The 25,988-nt window shown below is 39.4% G+C and overlaps 1 protein-coding gene across 8 annotated transcripts in view; it reads left to right on the top strand.

Annotated features, from left to right (window-relative positions):
* Positions 1–25,988, top strand: part of LOC145439306 (contactin-associated protein 1-like) — a 108,529-nt gene that overhangs the window by 15,746 nt on the left and 66,795 nt on the right. For 2 of the 8 annotated variants that reach the window (XM_080316810.1, XM_080316806.1), the window contains exon 4: positions 5,113–5,208. The exons of 1 other annotated variant lie outside the window; for it this stretch is intronic. In XM_080316810.1, the coding sequence (XP_080172936.1) occupies positions 5,113–5,208 (96 nt within the window). Of the gene's footprint in view, positions 1–5,112; positions 5,209–5,705; positions 5,823–18,944; positions 19,100–21,280; positions 21,420–21,497; positions 21,696–21,765; positions 21,885–25,988 lie in introns of those variants that run through there. 5 more of the 8 variants (XM_080316809.1, XM_080316807.1, XM_080316811.1 and 2 more) reach the window with 5 other exon arrangements.

Genomic DNA, 25,988 nt, shown 5'->3' with positions numbered 1-25,988 from the left:
CCATGTCTGATCTTGATGTTATTAAACCCAAATGTTTTCGGCTGACAATATCAAGAGTAATCGTCGTCCACTGAAAGATGATTTAAAAGAATTGTACAGTGTACAACAAAAAATCAATCTTCAAATATGACGTCACCGGAGTGAAAACTCGAATAATGGAGGCGAACAGATGCATTGGGTGTCGCACAATTTCACATGATGCTATATACTTAGTATCGGTGAGTCACGCTTATTGGTGTGATTTACCACTTGTAAGGTATTACTAGCTATAGTTCATGTGACAACTGTAGATGCGGCTCTAGTATATATTGATGGCGTCATTAATTGGGTTTCGACTGCATCATTGTCTAATAGCCTAATTCAGGTGGACCACTTATAGATAGACAGATATATCCATTCATTGTATTTGTCACACCGGTGAATATCTGGTACGGACCAGGATGACTAGCGAGGTCTCAGTACACTGTCACAACTTTCCGTTTTAAAAATATCCGGTTGGCCACTTCTTCAAGTTTTGTTCGACATTTAAAAATAATTATGTCTTTGTGACACAATAGTGATGACTGAATGAGGTATAGTCGACTCAGCTTCATTCGAACATACTGCTTCCGCTCGCGTTTGGCCGAATCAGCCGAATCAGCCGAATCAACGGCTTTGTCCGAATTAAGGGAGAAAAACATCGTTCTTTCCTCGTTGACAGCGCATTGAAATACTGTTATGCTGCGTAATAAATGAATTACAATCGCGATATACTGAAGGCACAGATCGCACAACCTTCAGGCAAGTTCATTTGTACAGTATTCCGATACCAATCGATTCAACAAATATACTGTATTACTGTGTAACACACACGTTTTTTTAGGTTTTAAAAAGTACTGTAATTCTTCAAACAAAGTACTAATAATCTATGCTGTAAGGTTAAAAACTACATTTTCACTTGTTGAAAGTACGACACGAAACAGTAGCATTTATAGCAAGAAGTAGGGATTATGTGAACCTCTGAAAGGTTCAGGTTCATGTGAGCACGAACCTTTTTGAAAGATTCTGTGTGAACGTGAACCACATGACATAACGTGATGTAATATTGCCAAGTCCAACCCTACCTATCAGTGAATTGATATATTAATGTACGTACACAATACGCTACCTAGCGACAACTCGGGCCATATTATGCCACAATGGTGAAGTATATACTGACGTTTTAACCGTCGCCAAATGTATCAACTGGATCATCAAATGATAACATAATCTAGAATTGCCATATTTTTATGATTCTAATTCCGGACATTCGGTATCGCTCACTAGCGGATTCCAAAATGTGTTATGAGCGCATTGTCTGTCAATATGACGTCACACAAGCAAAGCTTTTGCCTATAGACCAGAGGTGGTCACTTTCCCGTTCAGGAGTATGTGGTTGTGTTTGGTAAGCTGTAACCACTAGCGAGGACTGACACCATATTTTTCAGTCCCCTCCCGACCAAATAAACACTGTTCCTGAGCCCACCATAGGGAAATCGATGCAGCTTCTAGGAGGCTTGCTATATGTATCTAGTCGTTAAATTTTTTGAATGAATTCTGTCAATAAAATTGGTTCTTTTTTATATTACTATATAGTTTTAATCCTCTCTCCGCCCACCTATCAGAATTAGCGGTATAGCAGGTGGAGGGTGATGACTTCGATAATGCAGGGAGCGTAATTGTATATCATTTAGTCATGTTCATGTCACACTGATAAGATTATTTATCAGTCTAATGTCGGTGCGCACTGCACCACTGAGCTATATAAATACCACGCATCCGATGGTTTCCAGCCTCTTATGGGCGCGACGTCATGTCCAAAGAGAAAATGTTTCATAGCCCACCTCAACATGCTGATTCGTACATCTGAGTATTGGTACATGGATATTGAGCAGATTGTAAAACGGATTCTATACTTGCTACCGATATCACCCCATTCACAAGTTATACCACAATTGCCAACACCCCAATCACACGGATTTTGTTTTCATGATACCATTAAAAATATAAAATCAAGAAGAACCCCAAACGCCTACTACAGTTTTTAGATTAGACAACTATGTATATTTTACATAAATTTCATTGATTGGTTGAATAAGCATAATTCACTGACTGCCTACCGTATTTCACTCTTGATGTTGTATGATTGCGGTTCAAGCTCATAGCGGAGCGCATAAAAATTCATTAACAGAAACTTGGATATTTCTAGCAAACTTTTGTAACTAAGAAAGTAAAATTTTATAAATTGTCAAGAAGCATGCTCGTTTAGTGCTGACTTTTTATGCTGCCAGCGCCATGCACAGAGTGGCCCGCAGTTAAAATGCAAAGAATTTCAATGATAAATGTTATAACGACGTGGGAAAATTCAACATATGAAAAAGGTTCACAGTGCAGAACCTACGAAGGTTCGTTTGTGAACGTGAACCTCTAAATTTCCTCACGTTCACACCATCCCTACATTCTATTTTACAATATGGGCTCAACTGTACCTCAGTAAAAGCGACGACGAATATTATATGAGTTCATGCTCGGATATTCGTTGTTTTATTCATTTTGCGCTTGTACGAACGAATTACTGTTTATTAGGGATGGTGTTAACCTGTGAACGGATCAGGTTCGCGTGAACGCGAACCTTTTTGAATGGTTCTGTGTGAACGCGAACGCGAACGCGAACGTGAACCTCATGACGTCATATTGCTAATTCCAACTCTATATTTCAGTGAAGTGATAGCCTATATTCATGTACACGAAACCTAGCGACAACTCGGGCCACATAATGTCACGTTGCTGAAGTACATATTGACGTTTTAAACGTCGCCAAATGTATCAACGGGGCTATCAAATGATATAATAATCCCATAAAATCAATATCTTCCGTCGCTTTGCCTACAATTTCGACGAGGACTTGAAAGGGAATATAAGCTCACACCTTATCGGTCCAGGCCAGAACGGACAATGTATTCTGCGTCCGAGTATTGCGACTTTGACATTGAACAGAGTGTAAAACGGGTTTCTATACTTGCTGCCGATATTACTCCATTAACAAGTTATACAGCAGCAGCCAACACCCCAATCGCGCAGATTTGGTTTTTATGATACAATAAACATGAAGTCAAGATTGACCCCGCTCACCTGCTAGATTTTTTACATCAGACAACGTTATCGATTCTATTGATTGGTTGAATAAGCACTATTCTCTGACTACATGTAGCGTACTTCGCTCTTGATGTTGTGCCATTTCGAGTCAAGCTCACAGCAGAGAGTCACTGAATATTCACAGATGGAAAGCTGGATATTTCGAGCAAACTTTTGTAACAAATCATGCAAAATTATGGAGATTTTGAAGGTGCATGCTCGTTTAGTGTTGATTTTTTTAGGCTGCCAGTGCCATGCATAGAGTGGCCTGCAGTTGAAATGCAATAAATTTCTAGCAAAGCTGTTATAATGAAGTGAAAATAGTAATATATGAGGAAGGTTCAAAGTGCAGAACCTACCTAGGTTCGTTTGTGAACGCGAACCTCTAAATTTCTGAGGTTCACACACAGAACGCGAACGTGAACCTCACGTTCACACCATCCCTACTGTTTATTGCAAGGGTCGTCTATTATCTTCCGCGACGGGTCAAATAACGAGAAGCAGAGAATATGTTGGCGAGCCTAGTCAAAATTTCAAACTGTATTTTGGATCGAAATTATTTTATTACAAATTTAACACGGTGAAGTACATGAGTAAAACAGGCTGCTCAGTGGCTGCGTTGATATTTGGTAATTGGAAAGTCATGTCCCGTTCCGTTTATACAGCATATGGTTTTGGCATATTCATTACATTCAAATGTAGGTTTTATAGTCTATTTTGTAAGCAGCTTTTCCCGGGCTGGTCAGAATCGCATCAAGGGCCGAATTCGGCCCTCGGTCCGTAAAATGCACAGGTCCGTTTCATCGTGTCATAACCTGACGAAAAGAATTGCGAGTCTGTTTTTGAATTACGTGGAGGACGTTACGTGCTGTTCTTACTTTTTTCAGTTCGCGACCATTTTGGACGAATACCGCGGTTGTCTGGGTGAATCGATGTCCGAAATAAGCGGTTTCAACTGTATTATCATTGAGCATTTCACTACATTAGTTTTTATTAAATTCTGCCGATCGTGTGATCCTCCGTCGATGCCCTTCATTACTATGATTTTTGGATCCTGCTTATGCGGGTAGCGCTACAGGTCGAGTTATCTGCTCTTCTCCACCCGTTACCCCATTTCGTTGGTATTATAAGCAAGTTGTAAGTGACATGCATTTATATACCAGACCTATTGTAAAACGGAAGAGTTACGATGCTTTTTATAAACTTCCTAACCACACTAATAAATATGGTAACAAAATTCAGTAACGCTCATCGTTTGACAGTCATTTGAAACACAGCTGTCTTGTGGCAATGGTGTTTGTATCAGAAAGGTGCATGAATTTTGTCGTAGATGTTACCGGCGAGCTTTCATGTTCAATTCACGAGCCTGTGTACTGGTTAGCAATGCCTCGGAGAGGGCAAATACTTCCCGTATTTAGAATTCGGCTCATCTAATTCACTGATGCTCTTTCGTGACGAGAGTCAGCTAAAACCTTTAGGTGGGATGAATAGCAAAAATAGGGGTGTGCGTTACTTTAATATACAGAGAAACAATATACTTTTCCATAGCTTCATGTATTTCTGTAAAAAGGCCAATTTTTAAAAATCTTCAGACTTACAATAACGTAGTAACATTCGGAAATATTGGTAAACTTATTGCGAGTTTGTAGTTGTTTGAAAAAAATTAAAGGTCAACATTTTGAGTCAACTCCCGAAAGACCCGCTGCACCGTTATTTCAGTACTAATGTTCTATATATCAGTTGAATTTTAACATACGTTTGACAAAGATTAACAAAGAGAGGATATTTGGGCGTCCTCCGTGGACACTTTCAAAAATGTCAAAAAAATGACAAATCCGCTGAAAAGAGAACGTATGTTAACGATATCTATGACCCACTGCAACATAATCACGTGGCCCACTGGCCAGAAATCATCAACTAATTTGCTAGAAATGACATTTTGACGTTTTCAATTCTCAGGTGTGTCAACATGTGCCCATTTAACTTCGAATTATAACATCACGACCTACGGTTATTACCTTCTGGGGAGGTCTACGAGATTCCAGTATTGTCCCGGTATGCAATCTTTTCAAGTACATTCGTTTGTTCAAATGTCAGACTCTTACCATTTTTGGCAATCAACCATTTCACTATAACAGAATCAATAGGGAAGATTACACACATCCACCGTGTTACATACGAGCTGCATATTCCAACAGTGTAGCACCTAGCCATTTGTTATTTGTTTTGAATCTTTGATATAATTATGGACGATTTATTCGATCTTTGTGTGTCGTGCATATGTAATAGTTCCATCCGTACAACTGGATCGTTATAATATCCGTTGAGGAAATTGAAAAAAATATAATTATCATATGCCCCATGTCTTTGGGAATAGAGGTACCCTTCTTACTTTTTGGTATGTTTTCCGCCATACGTTTCGAGTTATCAATATAAAATTCAGCAATAACGTCTGTACATTGGACCTAAGTCGGGAAATGTCAGGAATGCTATGGAAACTTTATTAATATGCATGGACATTGAAAAATTGGTGATTGGGAGTATATTCGCAGATGTATACACATGTCACCAGTTGATGCATCGCGACGGGATCACCAAATCCGGATTTTATCAAGTGGGGGCGCCAGATGATCAATATCCAGTGTATTGCAATCTGTCTCCAGGTTTTGGTGAGTGAGATCTTGGATAGACAATGTCAAAATGAAAGTAGTCGCATGATATTGCCAAGGCATCAAAGTAAATATAATACCGTGAAATTTCACCCACATTCGTGTGATAACAAAGACATGACATGAAATAACATAATTAATTCTATCAGATTTGAATGAAAGTAATTTAGGACGTATGTTAAGAAATTACTTTCAAATTTGATCGTGAGGCCAATACGGAGCAATGGGGTGTAATAAGTAGGGATGGTGTGAACCTCTGAAACGTTCAGGCTCGTGTGAACGTGAACCTTTTTGAAAGGTTCTGTGAGAACGCGAACGTGAACCTCATGACGTCACGTGACGTCATATCGCTAATTTCAGCCATATCTTTCAGCCTAAATTAATGTACCGATACCTAGCGACGACTCAGGCCACATAATGCCACAATGCCGAGGTACATACTGACGTTTCAAACGTCGCTAAATGTATCAACCGAGGCAATCAAATCATATAGTAATCCCATAAAATCAATATCTTCCGACGCTTTGCCGACAATTTCGATGGGGACTTGCCGGGGAATATAAGCTTACGTCTTAAAAGTCTAGGCCAGACCGGACAATGCATTCGGCGTCTGATTATTGCTACATTGATATTGAGCAGATTGTAAAACAGGTTTCTATACTTGCTACTGATATTCCAACAAGTTATACAGCTGTAGCCAACACCTCAATCGCACGGATTTGGTTTTAATGATATAGTAAACCTGCTATATTTGTTACACCAGAAAACGATATCAAACTCATTTATTGGTTGGATAACCATCATTCGCTGACTACATGTAGTGTATTTTGCTCGTGATGTTGTGTGAGTGCGGGACAATATCACAGCAGAGAGTCATTAAATATTCACAAACGGAAAGCTGGATATTTCGAGCAAACTTTTGTAACAAAGCAAGAAAAAATTTTGAGATTGTCAAGGGGCATGCTCGTTTTGAGTTGATTTTTTTTATGCTGCCAGCATCATGCATAGAGTGGCCCGCAGCTGAAATGCAATAAATTCGAACCAACGATGTAATAATGAAGTGAAAATTGTAATATATGAAAAAGGTTCACAGTGTAGAACCTACCAAGGTTCTGTTGTGAACGCGAACCTCTAAATTTCCGAGGTTCACACGCAGAACGCGAACGTGAACCTCGCGTTCACACCATCCCTAGTAATAAGTACCAGCCAGGGCTGTGGAGTTGGTAAATTTTACCACCGACTCCGGCTCCGATTCCACTATTTTCCTCCGACTCCAAAGGTACTATAAATTTATTTCGGAAATGAAATGTTACAGTGACGGCTAAATGACTTTCATATAACCATAGGACATATACAGACATATCATTCAAGATAGCATGGAAAATTGTTTCATTGTGGCACAGCTCGAAATATTCATTCATTAACTAACATGAAGTAATAATTTCAAAATAACCTTTTTTTGTCATATGTTTTAAGTTTTTATAACGTATTAGGCAAGCCACGAATATTCTAATATTTATGAATCATCCAATATTCGTCGGAATATATTCTCATCTGCCCAAGACATACACAAAATGTACAATTGGGAACATACTAGACAAACAATGCGATGTAATGATTAGATAAGAGGATGCCGAACGACCATTTCTGGTCTCTTAGACTGGCACTACGGGATCACTGAATCTAGATTTTATCAAGTTGGGGCACCGGATGATCAATATCAAGTGTATTGCAATCTGTCTCAAGGTTTTGGTGAGTGAGATCATGTGATAAACCATGCTGAAATGAAAGTGGGCGTTGGTGCATGATAATTCCAAGGCATCGAAGTAAATCGAATACCGTAAAACTCAACCCAAATCCGGTTAATACCAAAAGCTAATCGTAATTACTTCAATCAGATTGGGATGAAAGCTGCTTCGAATGTAAGTTAAATGAGTACTGTCAAAACTTAGTGTGAGACCATACGGCAAAATGAGTTTAATAAATAAGAGCTGGATAAAAATAGTATAATGCGAGTAGGCTGTCATATTTGAAGCGATTGTAATCAGGTTTAATAGTTTCTGATTTCGTTCGATCTCTTTGGGCACCTTTATTACCATTTTGGAAAATGAAATATCTGATCAGACTTGACATAAAGTTATCAGATGAACGTAGTGAACATAATCGTAGGACGCGCTCGACTTTGCTTTATATTTAAGTGGAAATCGTTCCAAGTCTAGACTATAACATTGGATCGTATTTTTCCGAATTCTAAGATAGCAGATGTTAATCGAAACACAATAATTGCAACCTCATATCGGTGTTCTTCTAGCTTTTTAGAATCGAGGCACATTTCATTAACTTTGAACTTGTTAAACAACAAACCAAGCTTTATCAATAAAAATTTCACTCAAAAACAGCGGTCAGCGTTCTGCTAAGACAAGAAAAATGTACGCATATTTGACACAATTGTATGCGTTTAAAAGCCCAAATTATATGCAAGTTCGTGAATTTAGATATTGTATTAAAGTGATGAGAAACTTATTTTAGTGCAGGATTGGGATCTATAACTTTTTATATGTAATTTTGAAAAATGTTGATTCACACATTCACATTCAGCATGTCACGTGGTTAGTAAATATATACTGTAGACCGTGGTTTTAGAGTAATTTTGATGAGAAACCAATTGCGATAGATAATATAAAAAGAAAATTCATGGTTTGGGCATGGAATTAGGAAATGTGTTTGAAAAGAAAAATCCGGAATATTATTTGGATATTGATTTGGATAATGGCATCTGTAGTACGAAATATATTCAAGCTCTGCATTTGAATTTAACATGTTTTTGAATTTGAACATGGCCTTTGGAATGATTAAACAAATAAATTCACAATCTGTAATTGCAGTTCAATTACGGATCATGATTTGAATTTGGTGTGCCCACAACCTGTAATGTGTGTTCAATTTCAGATTGAACATATTTTTTCATAGTGTCTCATAAGCTACTGCTACTGTTGAATCAATAATAATCACCAGTACCACAAACGCAGTTGTTTATTATTTTGGCATGGCGAGCTAACTATACTACTGTACTACTGATCTAAAAGACTAGTGATGACATATAGACCAACGAAGTTCATTGTTAATCTGACGTGGTAATTACAGTGGATCGTTCGTCAATTACTTTTGTAACGTCATTGATGATGAGCGATTGATTGTGCTAGACAGCATCCTTAAGTGTTGCCTCTTTTTCGTTATTGTTCACGTGCTGTTTTGCTGTCTGACTATTCATTGTTTTCCGCTGCTGTGCGAGGAAATTGCGTTGTTGCTTAGACAATAAATCAGCTCACTCTTGGTTGTTGTAGCGTGTCTGCTGTTAGAATTCAAAATTATTTTGTCGTAAAATAAAATTTAGTCACGTTCACTGATCGTTAACTCTTTTTGTGACGGTATACGCGAAACTGCATGTACAACTATTGCAATATCCTAATTATCACGCAGACTACAGATCGAAACCCACTGGCATATATCGTGTTCAAGAGTTGCTTATCGGTTGTGTGTGCTGGAAATGGATTGTTTTCAGTATTCATGGTGATGCGACTTTAGCGATCATTTCACATCAATCCGATGTTCTTCATTATGATACCTGAGCTGCCAGCTTTTAGCACTTTATTTCTAGATTTTTATTGGTCACTTACTTGTCGCTTCATAAATATTAATGAAAACATCAACTACATCGGTTTTCATCATAATAATAATGTTGGGGGGGGGGGCGAACATATTGCTTACGTTGCACGGCTGCAACACCAATGGGTTGCGGGTTGGAGTCCGACTGAGGTCGACTACAGAATCCCTGTCTATAATTATTGGATGCTGATCTAGGCTCATCGTCACCATCTGGTTCGTGTAAACGGGAACCTTTTTGAAATGTTCTATCTGAACGCGAACGCAGACACGAACCTATGACGTCACGTAACGCCATATTACTAATTCCTATCGTAGACCAACGCCAGATAGTGTTTGCAATATCTAGCGACGACTCAGGCCACATCCTGCCATATTGCTGAAGTACATGCTGACTGTTTAAGCATCACCACACGTATCGACTGGGACATTCAAATGCCACAATAAGTCCATAAAATCTATCTTCTGTCGTTTTGACAATAATTGCGGCTGGGACTCGCAAGGGTATATAAGCTTACGCCTTAGTGGTCGAGGTAATCCTGGAAATTTAATTCCAAGGGTCTCAAAGTATTTTTATATTGATATTATCCATAGTGCAAAAATCGGTTCATATACAGAAAATACCAAGTTATACAGTAGCCAACTGTAACAGTTACTTTAGACCAGGGGTTCTCAACCTGGGGGGCACGGGAGGCTCTCAGGGGGGGCGCGAGAAATTTTTGTCAATTTTGTCAATGCCTGTATAAATTGTGACTAAACATGTGTATCACAATCATTCTGAAGAGAGACGATTATTGAGGATTAAACTTAATTCGTATTCTAGAAAGCTTGCCAAACTCAAACTCCAGCAGTCGCGCTCAATGGAGTATAGGCTGACTTCAATTTCATTTGAGCAAATTTTTGATATTCTTTGAAGATTTAGTGAAATTCCTACGTGCAAGTCATTCATTCCTTTATAGCAAGGGTCGGAAAACTACGGCCCGCGGGCCGGATCCGGCCCGCCAAGCGAAATCGTCCGGCCCGCGACATAATAATTAGTTATCACAAGAATACGGCCCACCTTTTCATAATGAGTTTCAATCTGCAGTGCGGCACTGCATGAAAAAATGCGGCATTTCTACGATATAATAGTAGCCTACATCGTATTAGTCTATTGTTACGCCATAAAACGAAGGTGGTTGAAGTAGGAGATGGAGATAGACTAGACTGGATCAGTGCTTATCAATCGGGTGTATATCGCAACCGAAGGTGTTCCATACTTTTTTAAACGGTTTACCACTCTAACGGGGTGTGACAATAAAGGTGTTCTTACTTTGCCTCAAAAACGCTTGGAACATCTCAGACGCAATGACGGAATCTCAAATTGTTCAATTATAGATAACTAGCCTCCGTATGTTAGTTAGCCTGTCTATAGTTTAATTTTCCACAAGGCATTGTGTGCCAAGACAAAAAACCTGAATAGTGTTTTGGCCACAATGGTGAAAACTGTTAATATTATTTTTGTCTCAATAACTGAATCAGTTACGCCAGATATTACTAGATGCATAGAAACAATATGGTGATGTCGTGCAGTCCTATATCTGTCATGTTCGCTCATTGAGTCGAGCAGCTATGCTTACACGAGGGTATGAACTGAGAAATGAAATAGCAACTTTCCTCGAAAACACAAATATCGCCGACTCATAATCTTGTAATCGAAAATGGGTATCTCATCTTGCTTTCCTGATACATTTAACGTCACATCTGAACAAATTGAATTTGCAACTCCAGGGGAAAAACAACTAAATACATGAGATGTTGAGGCACATTCAAAACAAATCTGTGACTCTGGAAATGTCAACAGTACAAAGAAAATTATGCTCACTTTCCTATACTGGAGGAGAGAGAACCTAGTACTAACACTACATTTGTAACTGTGATACAAAATTTAACTACTGAATATTCACCCGCTTTGCCGACATTCCTTCTCTACAAAATGAGTTCTGACTATTCAGTACTCTGTTTAACCGTTTGGCGCCGGCGTGGGTATTTTTACCCATTGCCGTTAGAGGGAAGAGTACTGTATCAGAACCACTATATATTCCGTTCTAATCGTGCTAGGTCGTTGCTGTTTATTTCTACGGATAGATATTGTTTGTGCAAGTTCATTGATACCATAATATTTGATATATATTATATCTAAGACGTCGAAATCTGATATCAAATACCGTAGATAAATATGTTGCAAAATACACTCTTTCGGCAACGCGCGCGTCATTGACCACTCTCACATAACGTACTGTATGTTTTGTTCTAGCCGTCTTAGAGCATAGTTGTTTCTTTCTGTGAAAAGCTAGTGTCCATACAAGTTCAGACATATCTTCGTATCTGATATTAGTTACATATAAGGTGTTCAAAATCTATGTGATAGGCGCGTGACAAAGATATCCGCCGACCGCATCATTTCGCGGAAACGTGCGTTCCCGATACCCGTCATATACCCTGTCGTATATTTGGTTTTATTAGTCATAGCCAGTTGTTGTAGTTTGTTTCTATGAATAGTGCTTGTCAGCTTCTGATTTTCTTGCTAAAACAACGATACTAGTTATGTCTGCATCGCTCAAGGTTGCATTTGAAAACCGGGAAGAGAATTCTTGCAGCCTACCGTACCAGCTTCAAGCAGATGGATGAATACTGGTCACATAACGGGATATGTATCGAGTTCTAATAGTGATATACCTTCATAGATTGTGTCTGTGAATAGTTGTTGCCTATACGATTCTAAATAATGTCTTATAGTCAAGTATAATTCGGGCTAAATACAATATTACTCAGCGCATATACCTACGCAAAAGTGTTCATCTGGATATACAAAGAGCTGTCGTGTAACGATATATATCTTTTGTTGTAGTAATGAAAGGCATTTGCGGATTGTCTCTTTCAATAGAACTAGCCAATCTCCACCTTCAAGGCTAAAATAAACAACATTAGTTATGCCTATGTCACCCCAAGGCCGCTTCTAAAAATCGTGAAGAGAATTCCTGCAGACTACCACACTAGTGTCAAACGCAGGGACGAATATCCGTAACATAATGTGTTATATCCTGAATTTTATCGGTAGTAGACATTCTTAGATTGTTTCTGTGGAGAGTACATGCCCATAACATTATATCTACATCAGACTAACAGCTAATAGTGATGTATATATCGCAACAAGACCAATTCTACACGCTGTGTATTCCCCGCAAACGTGTGTATCATGTTTGTATGAAGTGCTACCACCTAACGTCATAAACCTTACGTAGTAGTAAGATATGCGTTTGTGGTTTGTCCTTATGGTTAGGTCTTGACAATCTCCGTTTATCAATACTAAAGTGACCCATTTACGTACTCTATAAGCTTTGTAAATGCCCTGGAAGGCTACGCTACCTAATAAATACACGCGCGTCACTCGCTCACTCGCCGATGACTCATTCACTCTGCGGTCTGGCGCGTGTTTATTGTGCAAACCCTCAGAACTGTATCTATTGGATAATGGCGATATTAGGGCGTATTAGATCGACTGAGCCATCTCCATGATCATGATTTCCTCGCCGATATGATTCACAAGAAGCCTATGTCACCAGATATCCATGTTAAGGTTTATAAACAGTACAGTAAATGTAATACGTTTCTCATCAACGAATTCTCGGCTTGCTCTCGATATAAGTGGCCAGACACAGTGCTCGAAATGATTTGAGTGGCGCAATCGGATCCGCGTTGAAGTTCTGAATCCAACGACACCTTGTTTAAGGTGTTCGAATCCCATTAAGGTACAGTTTTTCGATTTTGAAAATTGAAGTAAAATTTTTCGAAAATTGCAGCCGGCGCCAATCGGTTAATGCGGACGCCAATACCATTGCCTGAAAATTTCAAATGGGCCTTTCTGAAATGCGATGCAGTTGAATTGAATGACAAATTTCATACAAAGAGCATATCGCTGCATGACATTGACAAAGAGTACGTTCTTGAAATTGGTCTTTATCCCAGCTTGACCAGCAATGCAAAAGAAATTGCATCAAATTTTGGAAGCACGGACGCATGTGAACAATAGTTGTGAACAATGAAATTCACGAAGAGTAAGCTAAGATCACGTATTTCTGACGTCCATTTTGAATAGGGTCTGATTCTTGTTTCATCTGACTTGTTACCAGAAGTTGAAAACCTTTCATAGAGCAAGCTGCGTCAATTGTCACAAGTATTCTGTGTTGTTAAAGTGTAAATACATGTGTCTTATGATTGGTATGATTGAGATTGCAGCAATGTAGGATAATATACCGAAGTGAGCGTACAATATAGTACTAAGAAAAATTCCGGCTCGCCAAGAAGTTGTACACCCGAAAAATGGCCCGCGACTAGCAAAAGGTTGCCGACCCCTGCTTTATAGCTTTGGCAGTAGCCTAAATCTCCGTGTGCTAGGTAGCTGTTGTTGTTAGCTGGCGAACTGCACTGCCTAAGACAGACTTAGATGCAATATAGGTTGCCCGGTTTCGCCCTCAATTTGGCTATAAATCAACACAATTCAATTCATTTCCAAAACTGATCAAATTTGGCATCGCAGCACACAACGACGCGGTGCTCTCTGTAGTCACTACCAGCATCAGGGATTAGTCTCAGTACAACCTGCCTTGAATTTAATTGATGTGCTTTTCAATGATTTTTTGTTGTTGTTATTTTCAAACAAGTTTGGGGAAGTTTGTCAGCAATGTAAAAGACTAAACAACTGGAATGCGGATTCAAAATTGGCGTAAAATATACCTTATGTATACTATTAGGTCAGGGGTGGGCAGCCCGTACGGCCGGATGCGGCCGTAGAAGGGAATTTGTGCGGCCGTCGACGCCTAATTCAATTGGTATGTGTTGGCAGCCGTAGACATGAAAATTGCAATTACGAATTCACTCATGAATTTTCGAGAGATTTTATTTAATCTTGAAATTTTCTTCGCGCTCCGCGCAATTCAACGAGACTTCATTTTTCGATTTTAATGCAGTAGCGCCCTTCTTAATTGGAGCAGGAATGGGAATCCTCAAGAAATAACAATTCATTGGCGGCTCTGAAAAATTTTCGCGCTCCGCGCGACAATATGCACTCCCAGCAACAATTCATAACATTGCCACTCGCGATTTCGGTGCGTACAATAGGCCGTTGTGAAAAGTAGAATAGTACGGAGTTCACCGGGAATGGATATGGACAGTACACCATAGGTATTTTGCGTCCAGATCGTTCATTGCGGCTATGCCCTGGAATGCGGCCTTACGCTACATAAGTTATCGAAATGCGGTCATGATTAGCAGGAAGGTTGCCCACCTCTGTATTAGATGATGTGCTCTTTTTGACATGACGATAAATGTAAGGGGGGGTCAGGGGGCCCGATTTTTTGACCATCGCCAAGGAGGGCGCGTGTCAAAAAAAGGTTGAGAATCGCTGCTTTAGACGATTGGAGTCGATTGTAGACTGCTACATTAATGTAAGTCTGCTCAGCGGTCATGATGCTAACACGTCTCTCTTGGCATCTTTATATCAGTCATTGAACGGTTTATGATATTTAATGAAAACGGTTAACAATAATTTAACTCGCTCTAAACGAAAACAATATAAACAAATTAAAGACAATCCTTCGGAAACCACACATTTCCTGGGCCCAACACCGAAAACATGTGCGGGGAAAACCCCGGCACGTGACTGCAGTTATTCACCCGCTACACCAACACCCCAATCGGTTTTTATTATACTATAAACCAGTGATTATTAACCCGCCGAACACTTACGATAATCTTCAAGCTTCGCCAAACGCCAACGTTTTGCTTAGGTATAAGAAAAAATATACCACAATACACATCCAATACAGCATGGAACATCGGTTAAGAATCCCTGCAATGAATAATTGAGATAGTAGCGGCATTTCAAAAATACAACTCGGCAACTGATCGCGCCGAATCGCCTGCCACCAATTATGACTTGTCATCACAAACCATAGGTATGAGTTTTGCGTGTCTTGACCTTCTGTGGAACCCCTGAGACTGACTCGTGGAATCCCTGGTGTTCCGTGGAACACCGGTTGAGAACAACTGCTACAAACATATATAGATCCCGTACGCCTACTGGATTTTTACTATATAGACAACTATAGACAACTAAAACTACATTCTTTAAATCAATGTCGTGATATAAATAATATGCCTAATTCGCTGGCTAACTACAGGTACTGTATTTCGTTCTTGGTGTTGCGTGATTGCAGGTTATGTTCACACCCGAAAATCACTAAATATTTACAAACAGAAAGCTCAATATTTCGAGCAATCTTTTCCCACAAAGTGAATATATTTTGAAATTCGCAAGGCTGCCATGTAGGGATCGCGTGAACATGAGGTTCACGTTTGCGGTATGTGTGTGAGCCTCGGAAATTTAGAGGTTCACGTTCACAAACGAACCTTGGTAAGTTCTGCACTGGGAACCATTTTCATATGTTACATTTTTCACGTCGTTATAACAACTTTAGTTGAAATTATTGCATTTCAACTGCGGGCTACACCATGCATGGCGCTGGCAGCATAAAAAATAATCACTAAACGAGCATGCTCCTTGACAATCTGAAAAAATTTACCTGCTTTGTTACAAAAGTTTGCTCGAAATATCCAGCTTTCTGCTTGTGAATATTTAGTGACTCGCTGCTGTGAGCTTCACAATCCGCAATCTCACAACATCATGAGTGAAATTCACTACATGAGTATTCTGAGAATGATGCTTATTCAACGAATCAATGAAATTGATATCGTTGTCTGATGTAAAAAATCTAGCACGCGTACCGGCTCCATCTCATCCGCTATAAACTCTGCTCAATTTCAAGCAACACCCAGACGCCGAATACATGGTCCGGTCTGGCCTAAACCGTTAAGGCGTAAGCTTATATTCCCTGACAAGTCCTCGTCGAAATTGTTGGCGGAGCGATGGAAGATATTGATTTTATGGGATTGTTGCATCTTTAGATTGCTTCAGTTGATACATTTGGCGACGTTTAAAAAATCAGTATGTACTTCAACATTGTCGCCATTGTGGCCCGATTCGTCACTAGGTATCGTGTACGTTAATATATATCACTTCACTTAAATGTAAGGTAGAAAATAGCAATATGAAGTCACGTGACGTCATGAGGTTTGCGTCCGCGCTCACACAGAACCTTTCAAAAAGGTTCTTTTTCACATGAACCGGAACCTTTCAGAGGTTCACACCATAACTACTGCCATGTAATGCAGAGAACGTTCCGAAGCTGACATTTATATAATTTAAACCAGAGATGTTATAAAGACATCTGAGAATAATTTTAATGAATGAAACAGGTTCACAGGGTAGAACATACCACGGTTCCTTTGCGCACACGAACCTTTAAATTTCTGAGGTTCACGCACAGACCGTAAATGTGAACCTCACGTTCACACCATCCCTACTAAGCAGCGTTGTACTTACCCCTAAAACGAAAGTAGGTCTTGCTATAAGTCAACATATTATGATTTATAACATAGATCGGCCTGGTGTGAAATAGTTACATCTATCAATGTACTTAGAATGCCGAAATCAAACAACTTAACGCGAATACGCTGCTAATCCATTATATCAAAGGTGGAAAATTATTTTTCTCCGCGAGCCAAATGAGAAGCAGAAATGTGTTGGCGGGCCAAGTCAGAAATTTTAGAATTTCCAGCGTATTGATTTTATTTCTAAATTGGGAGCAGTGAATTACACGAATTGGTACTCAGTGGATGTGTTTATATTGGGGAATGATAAAGTGACGGTTAATTACCCAAAAAAAATATTTATTTGCCGTCATATTTTGAGCCAATATTACACATGAAACATTTTAAAGTCTCTCTAAACCCCTATCCGCGTTTTTCTATCAATATATTAAAATGTATTTGGATTGGCCGAAACAACCTTTCGTCATCCCCCCAAACGTTGGTCTTCCCCCCCCCCCCGTAGAGTTATAAACCAAGGTCCTGGGGGCTTCGCCCCTAGATGAGCCCCCATCAAGATGCACGATATGTCTTGTTCGCACTAATTGGTAACGTTTACGCCCTAATCGCGCGAAGCGCAGAATTTTTTTATGACTGATGATTCAATCGGTCAATAATATTGGGAGTTGCATACATATTGCCATATTTTTCAACCTCTCTCAGCCCACGTAGTGCCCTACTCAGTTTTACCGCTAGAGATGAGTGAGGTACTGTCTTGGAAATATTCGGGAGGGCCAGTTGGTTTAATTACTTCGTTACATGTTGTTATTTCGTGACCTCCCGTCTGCTATGTGAAAAATATTGAAATCGCCAAAGCGTACCAAACTAGAAGACGCACACAATTCCCAATTGGTATTTCTTCACTGGCATATATTGCCTATGGAGAATTGGACATCGTGGTTTTCGGTCAACATAAGAGTAGTCCTTTTCGGCCAAGGTTTTCTCGCTCTCGAGCTTTTTCCCCTTTACTTAGTTAAGTTGATCAGCAGTTGCAATTGCAGTGCCTTCTCGGAATGCCGTGTTGGCCCGAACTTTATATATCTTGGTGCGTCGTGGCGCGGCAATGTCTGACACCGAAATGGCCAATTCTATAAACCATTGATCTCCGAATCGCGCCCAGCGCGAGTAAAATTTGAAGGAAGTTGCTTAAATTTTCAAAAAATACCCTATAATTTATGTTCATTCACGAAATAATTTTGGGCGCCCGTCGAGCTCGCCACCCAACTGGGGGAGTTACGGTCCTCATAAGGATAATATATAGCTTATTGTCCTGGTAGCAGGTATCCGAGACGTGTGCACTGTGCAGCTTGCCGAAATGACCTCGTTGTTTAGCCATGGTTGCAGTTATTAACCATCTTTGAATTTCAACTTTCGGCTTTCTTTTTTGACATCCATTATGGGTGGTGATATATTCATAGAAATTATGAGCACTGACTCACTTGTTTAACGAATTATGGATTTGGATACACATCACGTAACAATTTGAAACTAATGTGACAATGGCAAAAAAGAAGGTTTGGTGACTTCGTGTGACTTTAATTCTAACGGCATAATTTGCTACATTGACTTTACTTTGATTCTGGATGAGGCATGTGATGCACGTGTACGACTGTACAGTGTACGTATAGGCTGCGTAATCACGGTATGTTAATGAACAGGCTTGATAGTAAACGAATTTCCGGCTCAGTTTATACTTCCCATGATTTTAGTCCACGCAGCAACACTAAAAAGTAGGTTTGATATTTTAAATTTCAAGCAACCTTTGGCGGGCCGCACTTTGCCCAGGCCTGTATTATATCGACTATAGGCTGCGAATGTTCGACACGCGATCATTCAGTCAATTACCTCTATCCGCCCTCGACTTGGTAATTAGCCGCCCTGAGATTCAAAGCACCTATTGTTGCGCATCATCGCAATCGCTCAATATTTCAGCCGTCACGGAAATCTTGCACGATTCCATGCCAGAAAAGGATGCTACCGGTTGTGAAAGCGAAGGCTGCTACTCACATCGACCTCAGTACTCCATAAGTATGGATAAAATTGTCGCGATTGTGAACAATTCCACGGAGTGCCAACAATTCATCAAGGTACAATCAATATGTTTCAGTATGGATTTGCGATCTGTATTGATGGTATGATATAATCAGTGGTTCTTAACCTTTTTTCTTCCAGCACCCCCTTTCAAAAATTATCGTGCTCCAGCGCCCCCACCTCATATTGCCAGAACTGTAATAAAGACAATGGGTGGGAGGGAGAGAGCCATAAAGACACTTCGTCAGCCCCCCTAAAGGAACGATTATCTTAGGCACCCATAGCGTGATAAACCAAAATCATGAGGGCTTCGCCCCCTAGAACCACATATAGCGTGATTTCGTGCGACGACATGCGACGACATGATAATTCGGCACGAGCGATTTAAGCACCTAGGGAAATTAGACTTATATACATCGAAGTTTACGCTCAACATAAGGACAATCCTCTTCGGCTAAGGTTTTCTCGCTGGCGATCTTTTTGGCACACTTCTTGGAGTCCCATATTCACCGGAACTTCGCATGTCTTCGCGCATCGTGGCGTGGTAATGCCCGACGCCGAAATGCATCTTTCTATTTTCTATGATTATGCGTATTCTTCCGTGGGGGAGACGTCAGAACATGATGTTTAATTTTTATGTTCATTCACCGAAATAATTTAGGGCACCCTTCGAATTAACTGATTGGGGGTTTGGGTTGCAGCAGTGTCGGTCTTGGTAAGAGGTCAAAGTTCAGTCGGTCTTTTTGGAACTTGGGTATTGGAAATATTTCGCGCTTTAATAGCGCTCGAGAATTAGTCGACTATATTTAACCATATAATAATTGTACCCAGTTATTAATTTTAACATGAATGTATTCCAAACAAAGCAACTCATATTACACAACGTTCATGTGAGGTTGTGAACCACAACACGAGATAGTATCATCCTTTATGATACGATGAAGAAATATTCTGACGATTTAATTTTGTAGCTCTCAATTACAAGTATATTTTGTTATTCATTTCGTGCACAAAGCTTCAAAACTTATTTTATGTACAAGGGGCTCTCACTATCAAGCGTGATATACAAGGCCTCATTCTTCGATTTCCACACGCTGTGCGATGCGGGATATAATACCTAATGCGAAACATTTTGTTGAAAATGACCCTAGCAAGCGTGACGGCAGTGTTTTACATAACGGGAAATTGGCGATGTAAAAGTAGCCTACGCGCAATTCAATTTTTATGAATAATAATAACCCCCTACATTTATGAAAACATATGTAGCAAACAGCGTCGCCTAACGTGACCACAAATTCCGGGATTTGACATGTTTTGTGGAATGTTAATTTGTTCTGAATTCTCATTAAGGATATGTCCTACTACCACATCATCCACGGCGAAGCGATTTTTCTTCAGCGCCCCTTATCGCCCCCCCGAGTCCAGCGCCCACCATATCGCCCCCTGAGCGTTTCCGCCACCTTCAAAATCGCCAGCGCCGCTTGGAGGCAAGGTTAAGAACCACTGATATAAATAAATGTTCTGTGACTGTGAAATTTCCTCGATACATGCCGATGACGTCATATTTTGTGAATCGATTTTTGATGTACAGTTTTCTTTCCAATTCTCTATGTTAGTTGCTGACGATAACCCCTCCTCACGCATATTAGCCGCAAATATTCGGGTTCATTTCAGTATGAATATATACTATTCAATCATATAATGTTATATCTAAATTCTCTGTCAATCTACATGAAGTTTATATGGAAATAAATATAAGATATACAGGTAATCTTACACATGTATTGGTAGTATAAGAAGCTTGTTTTATTCTTATGATATCGAAACAAAATATATCAGATAATTCCCAACATTTACTTCGCATTTTTACAAATTATTCATACAAAAGATCTCAGATAATTTCAATAATTTGCTTGGCATATTTACAAATTATGCATACAAAAATAAATATAACGCCTGTAGTCAGCATCATATCTCCGTAGGGAAAGCAGTTGCTTCTGCTGGTTCATTATCGCGCTTAAACCGAGTCGCCGGTACTAGTTCTATTTCAGTAACAGTCCCAAGCCCAGATAATTCGGTAACTGTTCAGTATAGTAGACATCAGACGCACAACCTATAATGCAGATAACTCATTCCAGTCGTCAACGAGCATAACGGAGTTAAAACGGAACACGATTCAATAAAATACGGTAGTATACATGACTCGAAAGATTACAACAACAGTCTTCATTATCCAGTTCAGATGCCTGTCTGCAATGTTGATCAATTCCATCGGCAATCCCTACGGATACTGGTTATCAAGGGAAGGCGAAAAAATGAAATACTGGGGAGGTGCTTCTTCGAGAAGACCTGGATACTGTGCTTGTGGCGAAGCGGGTATGACAATAGTAGACTATAAATGTATTCATCATTCCATATCTACCATCGTACTCATAAAAACTCTTGATAAAATAGGAATTTGTGACAATAAGTCGAAGAAATGCAACTGCGATAAAAATTCAGCTCCAATGACATCCGACGAAGGGTATTTGACGGATAAATCTAAATTACCGGTATCCAAAATTCGTCTTGGTGATATGGGTGACGCATCCGAGAAAGGTTATCACACATTGGGAAAATTGGAATGTTTCGGGGCAGGTGAGTGATCTTACTGTTTTAAGGTCAGCTCTAATTACAATTATCTAAACACTGACTAGAATTAGATGGGGAATTCTTTTAACAGCATGAATCAAGTTGCGTGTATGGAGTCGCATCGTCACAATCGTCTCCGATATTCTATGAAGAAATGCAGTTTGCTTCGATTTTCAAAACTAAACATGCATAAAAGCTATATTAATCTGTTATATGTGAGTTGTCTCCGGTGTATAACATATCATAATTGTCGCATCCAGCTGCTGCCTGTTAGACAGACAGAGAGTGAGCAGACAAATATTATAAAGACAGTTATTCGGGTGAAATGTGATAGGAGATATAGTTTTACCAGTGTTGGAATCAAGTCACAAGTCAAGTCACGCAAATTTTCAAAGTGAGTCGAGTCAAATCAATCATCTCAAATTTCCACATTCCAGTCAATTTGAAATCCTCAAATATGTTCCGTTCAAGATCTTTTAGTGTGCGGATTGAGATGAATATGCATAATGTAACCAGAGGTGGTCAGTAACGAAGTACTTCTACTTTTTGAAGTACTTGAAGTAGATTTTTCCGACTCACACTACTTTTTAAGTAGTTACGATTTTAGACTACTTCTACTTCTACTTGACAGTTTTCAGTTTTGTAGGCAAAAATAAGCGTAGAATACCTACTTACTTACTTACTTGTGATCCAACACTCCTACTTCTACTTGAGTAGAAATTCAGGCACTACTTCTACTTCTACTTGAGTAGCGACGGTGACTACTTTGACCACCTCTGAATGTAACCAGCATGGCCATTGGCCAATACTTTTTTTGTGTAGGGGAACACGGTGATGTTTCGCTTCTATATAGCCATGTATTCCCATGGTCAGGGTCATAATATGCCATATTTCGTTCAAACTGGGGCATTGTCTAAGGCGAGCTCGGGCGGATAATCCGAGAATTATCAACGAAAAACTCATTGTCACTCCGCTTCTACTGGTTTCACTACTATATACTTTACTACTATAGTTTTACTAGTTCTACTACAAATTTGTTTTGCATCATCTTTGAAGACAACTCAACAATTTCATGGGGTTTACAGGAATATTAGAATTTTTTTTCCCGAATAAATTAAAATTTTTAATTGGATCTTCGGAGTCTTATACTTGTTAAAATTGAACCAAATTTAGTATGCAACGTTTTCAGGGTAACCTGATAATTTAATCAGTGAATGGCTGTAATCCAGAAAAAAATAGTTTTTTTTAACTGCCATAGTGCACTCTATCCGTAAGGAACTACAAGTCCGGTGTCACGCGATTCATGAGTCATCTGTTTCTCTTAGCACACTATACGCAGTAAAATCGGTATATTTATTGGAATTAAAAATCTGTGAGTAAATTATTTAATGTTATCAAATTGATTTTTGAAAAATTACTTGGTGAGCAACTTGGATCCGCCCCTTCTCCCGCAATAAGTTCAGATTTGTCGTTGGAGCAGAGATAGGTGATGTCTTCGATAATTCTAATTAGGTCTCATGACATTGCCACTCCATGCTCTTGCCACTCCATTATGACATTGCCACTCCATGCTCATGCTCATGCCAATCCATTAAGACTATCTATGACAGGGGTGGGCAAACTTTTGAGCTCGCGGGCCGCATTCAACATCTGAATACATTCGCGGGCCGCACTATATAAAATTGGGATTATAAACCAAAATGCAATATGGGTATTTGATTATATAGTGAGGACAGGGAGATAATATTTGTGCCAAACATTGCTTTTGATGATATCGTATACGCGTCAGAAACATAGTGGCGAGATTGTATAGGCTGGTCGACCTCAATAACCAATTTGTCAAAACTTTCGAGATGAAAGTCGGTTGTCCCGATTCTTAGAACAGGATTTAAATTTAAATCTGTGAGCACTGAGCAGCGATCTGTTCATAGATTTACTAATTCCATTTTTGGTTCAGTTCCAGGACACACAATGCTGACAGCATCATAACCATGTTAGCTTCAAACACGCTTGTACTATGTGTACATAAAATATGAATACCCCAATTCTACGCATACAGAAAACGAATCCACCTAAGACATGTGCTAATCGTTTTTTTTATAAGCATATCACTGAAATAATTAAAACTGGAGTGGCCAATCTGAAATCACACTCGTGAATCAAATTATGTCAATCTCGTATAGGATTTCTGTGGTGTTTAGCAGTTCAAACCTTTCAAACTTCGTGGGCCTTGAAATCGGGCTGTCGCCGCTGCCCCAGAAATTAAACATATAAAATATTATAGGAAGTATTTAACCTTAGAACAGTGGTTCTCAAACTTCTTAAGACACGCCACCCTTACGATGGTGAAAGATTTGGCACCCCCGTATCGTCATATCACAAAACGCAACCAGGATGCTAGCAAACCTAACGGATAGTTTGATGGCATGGAAGGTTACGACTAGGGATGGGCACAATGATTCAAGTACTCGAATCTGAATCGAGCATTAATTTTAATGATTCGAGTCGAGTAGCGAAAGACGATTTTTTCGAGTACTGAAATTATCCGCTTCTCACCACTGAAAGTTAATTTATCAACGAGAATTATAGTTTCAGTACTGTTGGAGCCTTGAAACCTTGATTGGCGGCATCGTAGCATACTAAACATATCGTACAAAGCTACAAAGGTTACTCGACGTAGTCATGATTATAAGTCATGAATATAAGTGGAATGAAATCGGTATGGACAACTAGATAATTCTAGTTGACTAATTTCACTAAATTAGAGCGAAATGCCAGTATAATCTAATTTGTGAAATGTCCGTATTCTCTAATTCTAGTTCTAATCTAATTATTGTTTTCCTGAAAATGCTTCTTTGCACTATTGCAGTGAGTTAACAAGAATATCCCGCTTGCGCAGGGAAATCCAGTGCCAAGCCGCCATCGCCTTTGTTACACCGTGCAGTCATTGTAGATATTATGACGAATAATAGCCTGCCATAGTAGCTTGTAGTCTGCGAACAACATTCTAGTTTCTAAAACTTTACGTTAGTACATCGCCATTCTGACTAACATGGGCGATGCCCACGGTTACCATAAAATAAGTAATATTTTAGTAAAGTAAAAATCGAGCCAAGCTTGGTGTACAGAAGGTAACCATTCTCGTGGTTATGGGAATGCACTGTTGTTGTTGCTTCTTAAACAAAAATATCTGGCGCTTATCGCCCCACGGCCTTTTGCACCACGCACTGTGATTTGATATGAACTGCATTTTGCTGTATTCATTTCCCATATACAATTTCATTCAATTTCCAAGTTTTTGCGAACTAAGTAGCTCTAATTCTATTTCTAGTCTAATTTGGAAAAGGCTTATAGTAGCTCTAATTCTAATTCTAATTCTAATCTAATTTGAAAAAAGCTGTGTAGCTCTAATTCTAATTCTACTCTAATTTGGAAAAACTGTGTAGCTCTAATTCTAATTCTAATCTAGTTTGATAAAACTGTGGAGCTCTTATTCTAATTCTAATCTCATTCAGAAAAGCTGAAAATTTTCTAGTTATCCAAGTCTGGATGGTCGAAAAATACCAAAGTATGTTTTAATTATGAGATGGATAACGGACATTATATTCTTTGTATAGTGGCATAAACGGTACATATTTGAACTTTGACATTATATTATGGCGTCATAATGAGTGGTACTCGAATACTCGACTCGACTCGAAGCATATTGCGTGATTCAGAATCGAATCACTCAGGTGGGCCTACTCGATTTTGCCCAGCCCTAGTTACGACTGTGGATGAGAGATTTTAAAAAATGAAATTCAGACTATATATTCAGAGCAATAACCAAGAATTTAATGTAAATCGGAATTGGATGTAAATTTTTTTAGTTGAGCTCAGCTTCGCACCCCCTTCAGATGCTTTCACGCCACCAAGGGGGGTGCGTCCCCCCAGTTTGAGAACCACTGCCTTAGAATTATCATGGTGAAATATATTAAGAAAAAGTTTAATAAAGTCCCTGCATTATTTCGATTTTGAGTACACATTTTATCAATATTTAAAAAAAGTTTCATTAGACTCTTGCGCGCTGCACAGAACGGTGTTGCGGGCCGCATGCGGCCCTCGGGCCGTAGTTTGCCCATCCCTTATCTATAAGGTTTCGCGGGGTAGCATCGAGTAGCCCCGTTGCCGATAATAACTTTGCAGCATGTAGTCATTTCATTAGGCTACCTCTGGTAAAGATCGTCGCGACCAAAAATATGTTCGAATAACTCACACGTAGAGCCTACCCCACCAAACTATATGATCAGGAACAGAAGGAAGTATATTTTATCC

Source organism: Botryllus schlosseri, chromosome 5, assembly GCF_051294905.1.
Source record: "Botryllus schlosseri isolate E-star chromosome 5, Bs_hap1, whole genome shotgun sequence".
In the NCBI taxonomy this organism is placed as follows: Eukaryota; Metazoa; Chordata; class Ascidiacea; order Stolidobranchia; family Styelidae; genus Botryllus; species Botryllus schlosseri.
This window is presented reverse-complemented; position numbering and strand designations above follow the sequence as displayed.